The sequence below is a fragment of the Arvicola amphibius genome, chromosome 9 (assembly GCF_903992535.2).
Source record: "Arvicola amphibius chromosome 9, mArvAmp1.2, whole genome shotgun sequence".
Lineage (NCBI taxonomy): Eukaryota > Metazoa > Chordata > Mammalia > Rodentia > Cricetidae > Arvicola > Arvicola amphibius.
The window spans coordinates 124520845-124537685 of record NC_052055.2 but is presented as its reverse complement, the minus strand read 5'-3'; the positions used below and the strand labels follow the sequence as shown (position 1 = coordinate 124537685).

General features: G+C 50.8%; 1 protein-coding gene across 1 annotated transcript; it reads right to left on the bottom strand.

Annotated features, from left to right (window-relative positions):
* Nucleotides 1-5532: 5532 nt before the first annotated feature.
* On the bottom strand, nt 5533-15974 carry C9H6orf15 (chromosome 9 C6orf15 homolog). Its single transcript, XM_038343858.2, has 6 exons — nt 15908-15974; nt 14641-15721; nt 13547-13679; nt 8123-8490; nt 7645-7820; nt 5533-5681 (listed from the first exon to the last, which is right to left on the bottom strand). The coding sequence occupies exons 1-6, from the start codon at nt 15972-15974 to the stop codon at nt 5533-5535; spliced, it is 1974 nt and encodes a 657-aa protein (XP_038199786.2).
* Nucleotides 15975-16841: the final 867 nt, after the last annotated feature.

The following is a 16841-nucleotide window of genomic DNA, read 5'->3' as shown; positions in this document are numbered from 1 at the left end:
ACCTAGAATAACTCAGAATCCTGGAGATCTGGTGCCCTCTTGTGGCCATCAGCAGCACCTGCACCTGTGTGCACAGCTATTCACAAAATTAAAAAGTAAAGCCTTAAAAAATAAATAAAACATGTTTCAAAAACTCAACCAGGAAGACTGGTTCTTCCCTTTGGCAGTGGTGTCTGGACATTTCCACATTCTTGGAGACTTACAAATGTATCAGGGACACTTCTTGGGAGCCGTGAGCCTCTCGGCTTCCTGTGATGTGCGCGGGAGCCGTGAGCCTCTCAGCTTCCTGTCCGCTGCACTGTAGGTGTCTCCGCTTACACGAATCCGCCTGACCAGAGCTGAGCGGGGTGCAGTCCTCACGTTTCAAACCATGGCGTCGTTTTCAGAGCCCTATCTTTTCCATGGTGCTGTCTGGTCCTCTCCTGATTCCCACCACTCTTCCAGATACCCAGGACTCGATGAGCCTTCTGCTAATGGGATCCGCCATGCTCTGTGCCCTGGAACTAGGTGTGTTGTGTCCCCTCAGGCTTGGCCAGAGTCTAATGGAAAGACAGCTGCTCTTGAGATTTGAGACTCTCTAATGGCTTAGGCCCGAGTTCCAGGAGCTCTGTGCACACAGAGGACACCCCTCCTCCTCAACTGTATTTTTAAAATTACTCATGAAGTTAATTTGCTTTTGTTTTTTGGATTTTATATTTACTTTTTATTTATGTGCATGAGAGGTGTGTGCACATGACTGCAGTTGCCTGTGTCGGCCAGGAGAGGGCGCTGTATCCCTTGGAGCTGTGGTTATAGGTGGTTGTGAGGGGCTCGACAGGGGCTGCAAGCCAAATCTAGGTCTTCTGGAAGAGCAGTAAGTGCTCTTAACCACTGAGCCACCTCTCGGCTGTGTTTCTAGGCTCTGCCAGAGGCAGATCAGTCTTTAAAGGTGAGAAAACGCAGACGAGGCTCCAAACTCCAGAAGCACTCCATCTACTGAGACCTGAGGGAAGCGTGAGGGTAGACACCCCAACTGAGGCTGCTCCGGAAGGCAGGTGTCCTGACAGCGAGAGATGCCTCCTGCCAGCAGGGCATACCCTTCAGATGACAGTCCAGACAGAATCTGTGCCTGTCAATAGTCATGGCAGTGCAGGAAAGAGGCTGATCCCGAAGGGAGGGTGTGGGTGGCACGCTAGCCACTTGGTATGCTTATCAAGGGCAAAATGCATTTTATTAATGGTTTATATGACTTGAGTCTTCACATCTGCTGTACTCGGAGTCCATATGTCATACAGGGTGGGCCCATCACTATCTCTTTTTTTTTTTAAATTTATTTATTTATTCTGTATACAATATTCTGTCTGTCTGTATGCTTGCAGGCCAGAAGAGGGCACCAGACCCCATTACAGATGGTTGTGAGCCACCATGTGGTTTCTGGGAATTGAACTCAGGACCTTTGGAAGAGCAGGCAAGGCTCTTAACCTCTGAGCCATCTCTCCAGCCCCCATCACTATCTCTTGTAAAAACCTGCAATCCAGGCTGTTTTCAGCTCCTCATTCTGACCTCCGCAGGGGAAGTTCTTGTCATCATTACTCAGAGAGAGAGCTGCGTGTGTGGACCACAGGTGGATCACTGCATGTGTGGACCACAGGGAGATCACTGCGTGTGTGGACCACAGGTGGATCACTGTGTGGTGTGGGCACAAGGCTCCAGGCTCCGTCCCAAGCACAGGGGACACTGGGTGGAGAGAATGGTCATTATCTGAAGAGAGTTCAGACATTACTGTCACATGTTAATCAGGAAACTGGGCAGCAGAAAAGGGAGTATATTCCCCTCCCCTCGTTAGAGCCTGAGGGATCCCCAGAACAAATACCAACTGAAATACAGTGTGTTTCAGAACTTTCCTAAGATAGTGTGGTTTTGCTAAACACAGGGCATTACTGATCCATCCTATGCATCCCCCCCCCCCCATTTTTTTAAAGACAAGAGTCTCTACATAGCCCTGGCTGTCCTGGAACTCACTCTGTAGACCAGGCTGGCCTCAAACTCACAGTTTGCCTCTGCCTCCCCGATGCGGGATTAAAGGCAGGCGCCACCACACTCAGGCAATCCTGTAACTCTTTTAAAGTGCTAAAACAATGTGAAAAATTGTTTCAAGACTGGAGTATGTTAACTATTGCTGAACCTATACTGTACTGTTTTTCCTAACTGCGGGCAAGTTCAAAGCTTTTCCATAGCAAAATTTATTTTAGAGCTGTCCCAGAAAGCCACATGTGCTAATAAATAGTGTGTGTGTGTGTGTGTGTGTGTGTGTGTGTACTCACTGGAAGAGAGAATACGGAGAACTGAGATGTGATGTTCAGGGCTTTGGCAGGGATGGGAGGTGGTGCAAAGTCTCTCACGCGTTGAACGATCCAACAGCGCCACCTAGTGGGGAGAGTGCGCCATGCCTACGCCAGCTGCTAAGATTTTGGGTTCCAAGGTTTTCAAACCGTGGAACGTGGGCGTCGTGAACATTTTCAACAATAAAAGGTTTCAGAATGCAAAATTTCCCAAAATAAATTCAAAGTCGAAGGCCTAACGAATCTGGGGTGCTTCTAGCCTGTGCTGCATGCTGGCACCCCAATGCAGCCTTGGCAGGAACACACAACGTTCACACCTGAGCTCACTGGCGGAAAGACCAACAAACGCTGCCTGAAAGACCGACGCTCAGATTCAGATTGCAGACACTGCTACGCGAAGAACCGCACTGTTTCCTCTCTATATATATACTGTTCCTGCTCTTACAGATATGACGGTTTAGTGATGGAAAGCAAACACTTAATATTTCCTTGTCGTTCCTCATCACGTAATTATCAAATTAGTCTATTCTCAGACTGCATTAGGTTAGACAAGCTACCGAATCCATAGCCAACATGCAAATCTGCTCTCTTTCTAAATAATAAGGAGTAAAATTACATATACCAAACAAATCTTTTAAGATAAACTTGTTACTATCAATGTTTGATTTCTATGCCTACCTTCTATAAATTTGTAACTTACTGTCAATGTGCTTGGTTTGAACACCTATTTTACATACTCGTAAACTCAGGATAACATAAACATTGCTCGGGTGGGTATGGAAGATGGCTCAGCAGGCAGAGGAGCTGGCTGCCAAGCCTCAGAACTCCAGTTTGATCCAGAACCCACATGATGGAAGGAGAAACCCAGCTTCTTCATACTGTCCTATGACCCACACACGCAAACAGATATGCACACATACACACAATACACACACACATACATGCACGCACTCACACATACACACATGTGCGCGCACACATGCACACACACACACACACACACAAAATAAATAAATAAATTTTTAAGACTTCCCAGTCAAACAAGAGTATTCAAGTGGAAAAAGCTAAAGCCTGTACTAACATTATTAGAAAAATGCTCCAGACATCCAGTAATTAATAAACCAAGACATGATTTCAAAACAAAACTTAGTTAAGGAGCTGGCAGGAGGACTCAGCGGGTAAAGGCTGACAAGCCTGACGACCTGAATCCCATCCCTGGAACCCACATGGTTGTGGCAATACAATATTCTGAAAATGTCTTACATTCTAAGAGACTGGAACTTTTGCTGAACCTCACAGCCAGAGTTAGGAACACAGGCGGATCTCTGTGAGTTCAAGGCCAGCCTGGTCTACAGAGTGGATTCCAGAACAGCCAGGGCACACAGAGAAACCCTGTCTCAAAAAAGGAGAAAGAGAGAGAGAGAGACAGAGAGAGAGAGAGAGAGAGAAAGAGAGAGAGAGAGAGAGAGAAATATAAAAATCAACCTTACTTGCCAAGTAACCAACTTTTACAACCTAAACTAACGAATGGCTGTGATTTGAAGTTATTCTTCCATTTCTTCCACGCCCCTGCCTCAGACGATGCGTGTGTGTCATTTGCCGAAAACAGCAGTTATGGAAGTTGAAAGCAACATGCTAAAATCTACCACAGAGGTTGATGATGTTTGCCATCTGGGTCAGTTGGGGTCAGTGGGAGCCGGTGACTTCATCCCTTCTAACTCTGTTCAACAGTCTGTAAAGTGTCTCGTTCCTTCCCCCACGTTATGCTTTCTGTGCTGTGCAATCAATATAGAGGACAGCCCTTTATGAGGGACAGACAGACAGACATGACAGACACACAGACACAAGGACAGAGCCCAAAAAGCCTCAGGCAGGCACAGACTCACACAACAGAGACAGGACAGAAAGCACAGGGAGCAGGAAGTGGAGAATTCACGTCTGGACTTGCTCTTGGTTAAACTACTCCAAAGGGAAGTGCCTTTGTTCCTTTTCTCACTGTGACACCAAGGGCCACTTGGACTGGATCACTAGTGCGCAGTAAGCTATGCACATGGGGGCTCCAGAAAACTGACAGCCACCATTGATGCTGGTCCTCTGGCCTCCACGCACACCCACGGCACACGCTTGCACATGTACAGACATCCTCAATCAGTCAGTGACATACACACGTGTAATCAGTGTAATTTTTTAAATATTTATTTATTTATTATGTATACAATATTCTGTCTGTGTGTGTGCCTGCAGGCCAGAAGAGGGCACCAGACCTCATTACAGATGGTTGTGAGCCACCATGTGGTTGCCGGGAATTGAACTCAGGACCTTTGGAAGAGTAAGCGGTGCTCTTAACCACTGAGCCATCTCTCCAGCCCCAATCAGTGTAATTTTAACCTAAAAATGTTAGGTCATTAAAATATGTGAAAAATACATTAAAATGAGTTCACCCACTGCTGTTCAGCCATTGAGTGGAATGTGTTCTTGTAACATGACACAAATGGATGCCCCTCACATGACACTTTGCTAAATGAAACATGCCAGTCACTAAAAGTCAACCACCGCCTGGCTTCACTGTGTTAAATATTTAAAAGTGGAAGCTCAAAGAGACAGGGAGTGGATGGGTGACCACCAAGGCCTGAGATCAGGAGATAAGTGTTGTTGGTTAGTGGGTGTAGAGTTTGGAGTGATGGAGAACTTTGGAGACAGTCAGTGGTGACGGTTGCTGAACACTGTGCCGTGTAAACAACACCACTCAATTAAAAGTGTAAAAGGCTCGCATGGCAACATTTACATTGGATACACATATATAAAGTCGTAACATAAGGAATCTAATGGACTTGCCTTCCAAATAATTTAATGATGGAGAAGGCTTGTTAGCCAATTATCTTTAAGAGGTGGGTCCTAGTTAAGGCATGGTTTCCTGGATCTGGAGAAAAATGAGGCACTAACCAGGTGTGTGCTCTCTCTCTCGCTCTCTCGCTCTCTCTCTCTCTCTCTCTCTCTCTCTCTCTCTCTCTCTCTCTCTCCCTCCCTCCCTCCCTCCCCCCTCTCTCTCGCTCCCCCACAGCACAGCTGAGCTTAGATTTCTCATTCCTGTTTCATGAGTTTTCCCTTTTTAATAAATAAAAATATAATTGTTTTATCCATTTGCTAGCCTGGTTATTTCCCGAGTCGAGCTAATTTCAACAATTTAAAAAGTCAAAATAACAGAACAACATTAAACATGATGAAATTTGCCAGTAGACGTCCTGGTTGTGGCCTGCACAGCTGCCATCTCCTGACAGGCATTACGGCTAACCTCAGACCCTCTGGGAAAGACCAAGTCATCAAAAAGAGGGCCAAGAAGTTGGTCCAGCACCAGCTGTACTGGAATGCCAAAATTAAGCATTATTGGTGGAAACCCAGAGACACACACAAACACACACACAGAGAGACATACAGACACAGAGATACACACACACACACACACACATAGACACACAGAGAGAGACACACACACTTAGAAAATTTAAATAATAAATTAAAATACACCTTTTAAAAAGAAGAAATGCTGGCTGAGGCTGGAGAGATGACTTGTTGGTTAAGAGCACTGGCTGCTCTTGCAGAGAACCTGGTTCAGTTCCCAGCACCCACATGGCAGCTCACAACCATCTGTGGCTCCAGGGAATCTGATACCCTCTTCTGGCCCCACGGGCACTAGGCATGCATGTGATACACAGACATGCAGGTAAGTAGAACCCACATACATACACATTTTTAGAAGACTAAAAAAATAAAGAAAAGAAAGAAATATTGAGGGCTGGAGAGATGGCTCAGAGGTTAAGAGCATTGCCTGTTCTTCCAAAGGTCCTGAGTTCAATTCCCAGCAACCACATGGTGGCTCACAACCATCTGTTATGAGACCTGGTGCCCTCTCCTGGCCTGCAGGCACAGAATATTGTATACATAATAAATAAGTAAATATTTTTTAAAAATATTGAAATGAGTAGTTGGGGACAGGGGAGTGTGGCTCAGTGGTGGAATCTTTGCCTGGTGTTCGTGAGTCACAGGTTCTGGCCCCAACACCACAGATAACTGTACCAGAAGCAACAGTAACGGGAGGAGGAGAAGAAGTAAAACAATCTAAGACAGCAAGAATACAAAAGAGGAGGCTGGAGGAGAAAAGAAAGACCCTGATTTTAGAAGTCAAATTTGTCCCCCTAGGCGGCAAGCCCACCCCAAGAGCTTCCTATCCAAGGGTCATGGGAAAAAACGGCCACAGAAAAGCATAAAGTCCCCAGGACCCTGGACACCATTAGCCCAACACTCAAGAGCTGAGTCTTGGGCTTTGGAGGCCAGCGCTCAACCTGAAATCACAGATGCTTTGCCCCCACGGTCCTCTGCTGCAGGCTGCGGTAGACCGAGCTCCTTCTAACCATCCATCACACGAATAGCCCTGGGAAATCAGATGAGGCCAGGAGCCCACAGCTCTATAGAAAGCCAGGCTATTTTACCTTCAAAGAGCAAAAGCGTTGGATTTTCTTGGGCGAAGGGACAGTGGAGGGGGAGGGAGGAGAGCGGAAATAGGTAGGCTTCATTGTGACTGAGTTATAGGAAAGAAGCTGTGTCCGCGAGGATTTATGAGGGAAAGAATGGGCAAAGGGACAGACCAAACACGCACATGCCTGCGCTCTGGATACCCCCATTCTGACTGTCAGCCCACGGTGCCGCCTTCGGCAGGCAGAGCCTGCCCTCTAGTGGCGGAGCCCGGGATGACAGGCGCTTTTTTAAAGTGCAGGTCACCACACCTGCTCTTACCGAATAGCTGTGGGGAAAATTAATGATTATAGCCTTGGCAATGGCTGGAACAGCAGCTCCGCTAAGCGAGTCCTGCGACTCATCATTTCATCCCTGCCAAGACGGGAGTATTATGTCCTACCCCGGTTCTACAGATTAAAAGTGGGGGCAGTTTGTCCCACCAGCCGCCGGCCAAGGGCTGAAGTGCGCCCGAGCCATGGCCTGCCTGCTCAGGGCTCTGCTGCCTCAGGCTTGGTCCCTTAGTGCCATCCCCTGGAAAGTTTACACATCACACGTGGTCTTGCCTTCTGAAACCGCAGGGCTACACCGCAAGCCTCTACGGCTGAGCGGCAACATCGTCCCGAGACTCTCACCTCCACAGCCAGAAAAGAAACTGAGTCAAACTCAGGATTATTGCCGGGTCTCCAGTGCCTGGCCACTTAGCTACCAAGGTAAAAAATTCTCGCCCTTGTCCAGGGTGCAAGCGACCTGGGAAAGCTGCCAATCAGACCCTCCGAATGATGACCACGAAGTCAAAGTCAGAGAGGGATACTTGGGGCAGAAGAGCACAGGATCATTTGCACGAGCCTTGATTTAACCCCGTGCTGAGCCTCTAACGTGTTAATGTCGGGTGGCTTCCTCCCGAAAGCTCTGACTGTCCCCATTTCACGGATAAGGAAACTGAGGTAGAGAGAGCTTATGCCCGGCCCATTAGTTCCATTACCAGAGCTGTAATTATTCAATGTCATGAGAAAGGTATCATGAGCGTGGGGAGGTGACCAGGGGTCAGGACACTCACCTGTGAGTCACCTGCGGATGCATGGGCTGGTCTGTTTGGTTGTTCTGGTCTCTGGCAAACCACTCTGCATGGCTCTTGAGAAAGAACAAAGTTAGGAGTTGAAGAGACAGGTGGGGTCTGGCCTGTGTAGGGTGCCAGGTGCCCTTGGCCCGTCTGGTCCCTCCCCACCTTCAAGCCTCTGGATAGAGTGAGGAGGGCAGGACCAGCCTGTGGTCTAGACGCTCTTATTTACCTGCTCTTCCCTGGGGTCTCTCCAGCCTGTCCAGCAGCTGCAGACGCAGACCCTGCTCTTCCCTGGGGTCTCTCCAGCCTGTCCGTAGCTGCAGACGCAGACCCTACTCTTCCCTGGGGTCTCTCCAGCCTGTCCGTAGCTGCAGACGCAGACCCTGCTCTTCCCTGGGGTCTCTCCAGCCTGTCCGTAGCTGCAGACGCAGACCCTGCTCTTCCCTGGGGTCTCTCCAGCCTGTCCGTAGCTGCAGACGCAGACCCTGCTCTTCCCTGGGGTCTCTCCAGCCTGTCCGTAGCTGCAGACATAGACCCTGCTCTTCCCTGGGGTCTCTCCAGCCTGTCCAGCAGCTGCAGACGTAGACCCTGCTCTTGCTGAATCAGTAGGTACTCTTGAATTGTTAGCAAAGCAATTTTAAGTTACTACTTGACTGTGTATGCAGATGCACGTGAGCCTGAAGGCAAAGGGTAACCTCAGACGTGGTTCCTCCTGAAGCACTCCACATCCACCTCGTATTCTGAGACAGCATCTCTCATTGGGATCTGGGGCAGGACAGCCAGCCCGTGAGCCCCAGGGACCCCAGTGCCCCAGCGCTGGAGTTTGCAAAAAATCACTCTCCATCAGAGTCAACTTTTTAAAAAAAAACATAATTTTTATTTTACATATATGAATGCATGCATATATTGCGCCATGTGCATGCCTGGTGCCCATGGAGGCCCAAAGAGGACATTGGCTCTCCTGGAACTAGAGTTAAAGATTGCTGTAAGCTGCCATGTGGGAACTGGAAACCAAATCCGGGTCCGTTGCAAGAACAACCAGTGCTCTTACCTGCTGAGCGTCTCCAGCCCCAACACCCAGTTTTTAATGCGTACGCTGGAGATCAAGCTCACCCCTGTGAAGCAAGCAGCTTACCAATAAGCCATCCTCCCAGCGCTAATATTTTTTTTAAACACCAGGGACAATTCATATTCTTTAGTTTTTTCCTCTGATCCCCTTTTCCCATCCCCCTAAGGCTCCCGAAACTTTGTGAACTAGAATCTAGTGGGTGGATGGACCATTGTTTAGACAGAGGAAGAGGTGGGCGGGTGACCGGAGCAGGGTGCAGAGTGACCCGGCTTTAAGGCCAAGTCACTGGGTAGGTCAGCAGGCGGGTCCACGGGCAGGGGCCTGCAGTTTACAAACTGATTCTTTGACTCAAACATTTTGACTGCCATTCCTGACAGCCATGCTTGCCCAAGGTGAGGATAAGACGCAAAATCGGTCCAGACGGTGGCTGCCCAGGACTGACCCTCTGTGTGAGCTCCGGGTCTGCAGCCAGCTAGCCCTTAACAGGGCGGGAAGGCCGGCTGGGAGGACTGTCGGTGACGGAGCCTGTCCCTGAGAGAAAATTAGGAGGCTGCCTAAGCTCCAGGCAGGAGTCACGGGGCTCCCTGTGTGAGAAAGAAGGGCACAAACAGGAAACAAATTTAATAATTACACAGAGGCACCTCCCTCGTGCACGCCCCAGGTTGAGCCCCACAGAAACACCTGAGGAGTCACTTCCTCCCATCGGGAAGGCGGCCCCTGGCAAGCTTCAGGCACCTCAGCGGTCCTGACTGCACATAGTACATTTTCCCTACTGAAGCTCCTAAGAGCACCCCGATCTACCTCCTCGATCACCCACACTTATTCCCTCCCAGCCCCTTCACCATTCCAAGAAATCGTCTGAAATGGTACATGCGGGGACAGAAGACAGCTGGGCAGTGGAGACGGTAACGGGAGGACCCCAGTGCGAGGACCCCAAAGGGAGGACCCCAGGCCAGTTGCGGCACCTACATGGGGGACTCACAGCTGCCTGTAACTCCAGCTCTCGCTGGTCTCGTGTCCTCCTCTGGCCTCCACAGGCCTCCACAGGTGTGCGGTACACATGTATACACACTTGCAGGAGTCAGTTCCCTCCCTCCACCACGAGGGTCCCAGGAACTGAATTTAAGTCACATCTGTTACTACTGCAAGGGCCCTTATGGGATGTGTCATCTTGACGGCTCAAGGGAGACTCTAAAATACTTTATATGAGCAGAAGACAGCAGGCTGCAAGTTTTTAAAAACCTCTGAAATCTGTAGTGTACCTGAAAAGAAGAATTCTATTCTAACCTGGCATGGTGGTGCAGGTCTTTAATCCTAGCATGGGGAAGACAGAGACCGGTGAACCATCTCATGTTCAAGGCCAGCCTGGAAGGTCTATGTAACAAGACCCTCACTCAATAATCATGATAAGGGGCTGGAGAGATGCTCAGCGGTTAAGAGCACTGACTGCTCTTCCAGAGGTCCTGAGTTCAATTTCCAGCACCCACATGGTGGCTCACAACTGTCTGAAAATCCAGTTCCAAGGGATCTGACACCTTCACACCAATGCACATAAAATAAAGATAAATAAATCATAAAAAAATAATCATGATAAATCTGACAAAAAAGGAATAAAGTACGAAACATGGAAAACACTGTGCTAACGGACGATAAAGCTTTGTGTGATCTTATGTACATGAGATGCTTCCGATAGACCAGTTCACAGGAACAGAAAGCCTAGAGCTAGTCAAGGGCTGTTCTCAGGGCCTGGGCAGATAACCGTGAGTTAAAAATCTCACAGGGTCCCCAGTCTATCCGGTATCCCCTCGGTCAGCACACTGGTGTCCTCTCAAAGAGAGGCCCAGGGAGTCATCTCAGCTCTCTCTGGAGTGTGGGGCCACCTTCAGGGTCAGAGGGTCTCACTGGGGTGACAGTAGCTCCCTCCACCCTCTGTGTACCGGGAACTGGTCTGTTCCAAGGCTGAGGCAATTCTCTAACAGCATTAGGATTGTCTAGAGATTTCCCGCTTACAGATGGCCAGGCCCAGGTCACAGAGCCCAGTCACCACACACGTTCAATGCTGAGACCCGGGAAGGCACTGGCACAGAGGTGACAAGACTCACTAGCCCAGGCAGGCCATTTCCGCTCGTCCCCGTGTCGGTGGAGGGCCAGCGGTCTGGTTTTGGTGTTGCCTATCTGTAGACCAGACTCTCTGTCTGCTCCTCTCCCTCAGCTGGGAGGGACCCTCTGCCCACTTCTGTCTGCTGGTTGGCATTCTCCCTTTGCTTTCCAGGACCTTGTGAAGACACCAGGAACGTGTATTTTTCTCAACATGTGTTTTTGTCAGGTGCAGGGTGCCGTCTGGGCCGTGAAGGCCTGTTGGGTTCAGGATTGGGTGGTGGGTGGGTAACAAGAGCTTCAGGTCCCATTTAAAGTATACAACTCAGAGAATTTGGGTGTGTTCACAGATTGGCCGGCAGGCAAGTCTATGGGGGGGGGGCATTTTATTGATTAATGATTGAAGTGGGAAGGCTCAGCCCATTGTGGCCATATTGTGGCTGGTGCCAGTCCTGACCAGGTGTCCTGGGTTGTGTAAGAAATGAACCTAGAAAGCCAGGGAGAGCAAGCCAGGGAGCAGCACTCTCCCGTGGTCTCAGCTTCCGTTCCTGCCCTGGTTTCCCTCCGTGACTGTCTTAGTTTGGGTTTTTCTGTTGCTATAACAGAACCCTGCCCAACAAGCAAGCTGGGGAGAAAAGCATTGATTAGGCTCACACTTCAGCATTGCTGTCCGTTACTGATGGAAGTCAGGACAGGAGCTCAAGCAGGGCTGGAACCCGGAGGCAGGAGCTGATGCAGGGGCATGGAGGTTGCTGCCCACTGACTTGCTTTCCGTGGCTTGCTCAGCCCTCAGGGATGGCACCACCCACCATGGGCCCGGCCTCATTGATCACTAAGTGAGAAAATGCCTTACAGCTGACTCTCATGGAGGTGATTCCTCAGCTGAGACTCCTTCCTCTCTGGTGACTCTAGCTTGTGTCTAGCTGACATAAAACCAGGCAGTACAGTGACGGATTGTGACGTGGAAGTATAGCTGCCTGTAACTCCACCTCCAGGGGATCCACACCCTCTTCTGACCTCATTGGGTACCACACACTTATGGTGTGCATACATTTTTGAAGGTAAAGCACTCATAGACATAAAAATAAATTTTTAAAGACCACTCTGATGTGATTGACCACAGCTACTCAGAGCCCTCTGCCACTGGCATCTCAGATTCTAGGAGTGATCAGCCATACTTGACAAGGTGAGCTTCACCTCCCTTCCTCAGTGTTGCCTGTCCTGCGTGCAAGCCCTCGGCCCACCCTGTTCGGGCCTCCATACCTCCCCTGTACAAGGGTCACGGCATCGCCTTGCTGAGGGGATTTCTGGGGGAGGTCAGCTGGAAGGATGTGTGTGCAAACACCCTGTCCGTGATCTGGCACACATAATAAAAGTTAGTTGGTGGTATTTCTGCTAATTGCATCCGTATCCGAACACTCCCTGGATGGGTGAGGAGGAGGAGGCTGAAGTCACTGCCTCTGTCATCCGCGACCTGTGTGAGTTGCTTCACGTCTCTGTTTCTCTGTTGGTGAAGAAGAATCGTAAAACACGCTCGTCACAGGTAATGACGAGGGTGAAGATGAAACATTGTGAGAGCCGAGAACAGTTTCAGGAGGCTCCGGGAAGAACACGGCAGCAGTTCTGATGAGGCCCTGTGGGTGTTAGTCGGCGGCTACTGTAGCACTTCTGAGAGAACTTACACAGAGAAGCTTTATTTGAGCCCACAGTTTTGAAGGTCGTCCCTGTTGTCTCGGGGCCTGTAGTTGTCTTGGGCAGCCATCAGGAAGCATGCTTCTGAACCAAACCTCATGGAAAACCAGGGAACAAGGAGAAAAGAGGACAGAGTCTGTGATCTTATTTAACAACACCCCTCCCAATGACCTGATGTCCTCCCTGCTAAACCCAGCTCTTAATGCTTCCACTACTGCCCAAGGGCGCCAGGCTGGAAACCAAGTCTGTAATACATGGGCCTTTGGAGACCACGCTCAGTACAGTGTTGCCTGTAGATGTGTGAGAATGGATAGGTGCCTAGCTGGACGGACGGACAGACGGGCAGACGGACGGACGGACCGACAGACGGATGGGCTGACGGACAGGTAGACAGAGGACTTGCTGACTCATTCGGTGTTTGCTGAGTGCTTGCCCTGGCCCAGACACTGTCCTGGAGGTGCAACAGTGAACACATGAAGTCCTTGTCTCACTGGGGAAATTATAGCGAGTCTGTGACACAGACACATAACTTAAAAATGCATCTAGGAGCGACCGGAGCAAGGTGGATAACTGGAACGAGAAATGACCTTGCAAGCCTGAAATAATCTCGGACCTGTCGAAAAAGAAAAGCTAAAAAAAAAAAAAAAAAAAAAGTCCCCTAGTCTTATCCAGAACTGAGAAAAATCAAGAATCCATGGAGGGAAGAGAGTTGGGTTGAGGAGACAGGAGAAAGGTGTGGTCAGATAGGGGAAATTTATGGGCTCATGAGGAAGTGTTCCAACAAGGAATTCTCACCACAGACACCAGGACAGCATGTCCCACCCGGGCAGGCGGCTCCCATCCCTTAGGCCCCACCTGCTTCTCTCCTACAAGTTGCCCAGCCGCCTGGATCTGGGGTGATGCCCGGCTGTCCAGAGGGTACACACACCTGGACCACAGAGGGCAAAGTCCACAGTGGAGAAAATGCGGTCACGTCTGTACCCACTGATGTCTTCTGCTTTGTAGAACCCACCCACACACACCTACACACACACACACCCCAAACACACACCCACACACACCCGCTGCCTTCACTCCCATCCTGGACCAGGATGCTGAGCTCCTGGGAACACCAGAGAGTAGAGGGAGCGACAATAGCCCAAGCAGAGGAAGGAGCCGTGAACCGGAGAAGAAAGCAGCAGATGCCGCCACTCTGGTTGCTGGCTCGGGAGCATGGCTTCTCTTTTCTCTCGTCCTTTATCAGGGCTGCGGTTTATTCAGCAGATGTTCAAAGTCTGCGGCTCTCTGCACACAAAGCCCTAAGTGATGCGTGTGAAGGAGATCAATGCACCCTCCGTTCCCAAGAAGCTTGACCATCTGGGGAATAAAAGATAAATGTGGGCCATATGACCTCACCAGGCCCTGCGTTCTGTGAATGGAAAGAGTTGGGTTTTTTGTTTTGTTTTGTTTTGTTTTGTTCAGTTTTTGTTTTTTGTCCCTCCTGGCCTGGTGCCAGCTAGATGGACCCCTCCCTCCCCGCCTGCCACAGGTGAACTCTCAACTCTTCTCCCATGTTTCCTCTTCAGGGCCATTCCACCATGTGGACGGGGTTGAAGATGGAGTGGGCCCACCCTCAAGTACCTGGATTTTGATCTTTCTCCCCCAAAGATGGGGGACAAGATGGGCTCTACAGGGACCCTAGAGAGACACAGGGAAGGCTAGAAAATGAGGGGCCCCAAGTGCACTGCCGTTACTCCCAGAAACAAAGACGCGGAGACACATCAGATTCAAGAACTGCTTGTGTTTATTGGCGGCCAGCATAGGTCAACAGAAGAAGCGTTGAAAATGGGGAGAGAAGGGAAAACCATGTGACTGAGCCTAACTGAGCTTCTGCTGAGCCCTATTCCCACAGCATACTGGGGTTTGGGAGGGTCCCCGAAGAGCCAGGGGGTCGGACTCCGGGAGGAAGCTGATTGGGACCAGAAGGTCGGACTCCTTGAGGAAACCGATTCCAACCACTGGCTCCCCAGCTTCCTGCAGGATACCGACTATTACCCCCCCAGCTTCCTGTAGGATACCGGCCATTACCCCCCCAGCTGCCTGCAGGATACCGACCATTACCCCCCCAGCTGCCTGCAGGATACGAACCATTACCCCCCCAACTTCCTGCAGGATACCGACCATTACTCCCCCAGCTGCCTACAGGATACCGGCCATTATTCCCCCAGCTGCCTGCAGGATACCGACCATTACCCCCCCAACTTCCTGCAGGATACCGACCATTACCCCCCCAGCTTCCTGTAGGATACCGACCACTATTCCCCCAGCTGCCTGTAGGATACAGACCGTTGGGCCCCCAACTGACTACTGGGTGCCGACCTGCTAATTGACTATCGCTACCCCCTATTCCAGAAGGGAATGGCATGGGCCTTCTTCCCCACCCTGTTCCTGCTCCTCCACCTCCCCAAGATGCACTGGGACTTAGAATCCCCCAAGGAAAACCAGGCAGTAATCTGTGGATGAAGTACAAAAACGGGTGCTGGGCGAAGGCTTCTGCCTCGGTTCTCAGCGGACTGGAACCAGGCTGTACAGACTCTGAGTCCTCAGGTCCATAAGCTTCGTATGCCGAGGAAGCCATAGGAAGAGGTCTGCCTCTGGAAAGGTATGACAGGGCTTCCGGCAGCACTCGCTCCCAGCGGTCCTCAGCAGCAGCCTCCATCCCTTGCTGAGGGTCCTCCTCGGAGAGCCAGAACTCCCTGGGGTACTCCCCCCAGAAGGGAGGCTGGCTGGGCACCTCAGGTAGCGCACCATCTTGTGAGAATCCAGGGAACCTTGGAAGACCCCTCGGTGGTTCATGATTCACGAGGTCTGGCTTGGGCTGAGGCTGCGCCAAGCCCGCTGTCCCAAGCTTGAAGACGCCGGTGAAGGAAGGTTTTCCAGAATGTGGGGAGATTTTCTCCTCTGGTGTCCCAATGCTCCGTGCAAAGAGGCCTGAAGGAATAAAGAAGAAGATGAAGCAGTGGATCGGATTTAGTACCAGCTATTCCTATGACCCCCAGGCCCCCTTCACTTGCTGCTCCTCACCTCCCTGGGATTCAGCTGCACACCCGACCATACGTGCACACTCCTGCCTTTACCTACTCCAGTACTTCCCAAGGACCCCAGTGCCCTCCGTACCTGGCAGATACAGACAGATCAGGAGCAGGCCCAGGGGAGCCCGGCTCCCACGTGCAAGGCCCTGCATCTTGCTTGGCTCCAGCAGTCTCCCTGGGCTCCAGGCAGCAGGTTTTATCCCGTTGGTGGGGTGGGGGACAGCCAAACAGGCTGGGCCAGTGGCTGTGGAGACAATAGATCTGCCCATTCCACCCTCATTCTCGATTCGGTCTGTGGCAACAGGTGCCACTTGAATGTCCCAGAGGAACTGGGTGTTCCCCATACCTGCTTCTTTTCCTTGTACTCCCTGCCCCTTCCTCACCCAGGTGCTCTGGTCCACAGGTCACCCCTAGTTCCCAGCCCTGCCCTGGCTTGTCTCTACCCAAGCCTTAGGATGCTGGTGTCTTCACTGTCTCCCTCGGCTTCAGCAACACTCCACAGGCTGACTCTTGGGATCTAGATCCTCCGCTCCAGCATCCCTTGCTCACATATCCCCACATCGTCCTCTGGATGCCGACAAGCTGGACATCCTGAGGTGCAGAACTTCCCCCATCTGAGGGGCTCTTCTGTGTGAAGCCCTTAACCTGGAGAAAGAGCTTTGCCGCCCCCCCCCCCCGGAACAAAGCCCCACAAGCTAACGATCCCCAATGCATGGCTTTGTTCCCCCAACCCCCGTAGCAAAGCCCCACAAGCTAACGATTCCCAATGCATGGCTTTGTCGTCCCCCCCCCCCGCCTGTAGCAAAGCCCCACAAGCTAACGATTCCCAATGCATGGCTTTGTCGTCCCCCCCCCCCCGCCTGTAGCAAAGCCCCACAAGCTAACGATTCCCAATGCATGGCTTTGTCGTCCCCCCCCCCCGCCTGTAACAAAGCCCCACAAGCTAACGATTCCCAATGCGTGTAATATTTTGTGGGTTTTGTTTTCATTTTGTCTTTTGTTTCATTTGCTTATTTGTT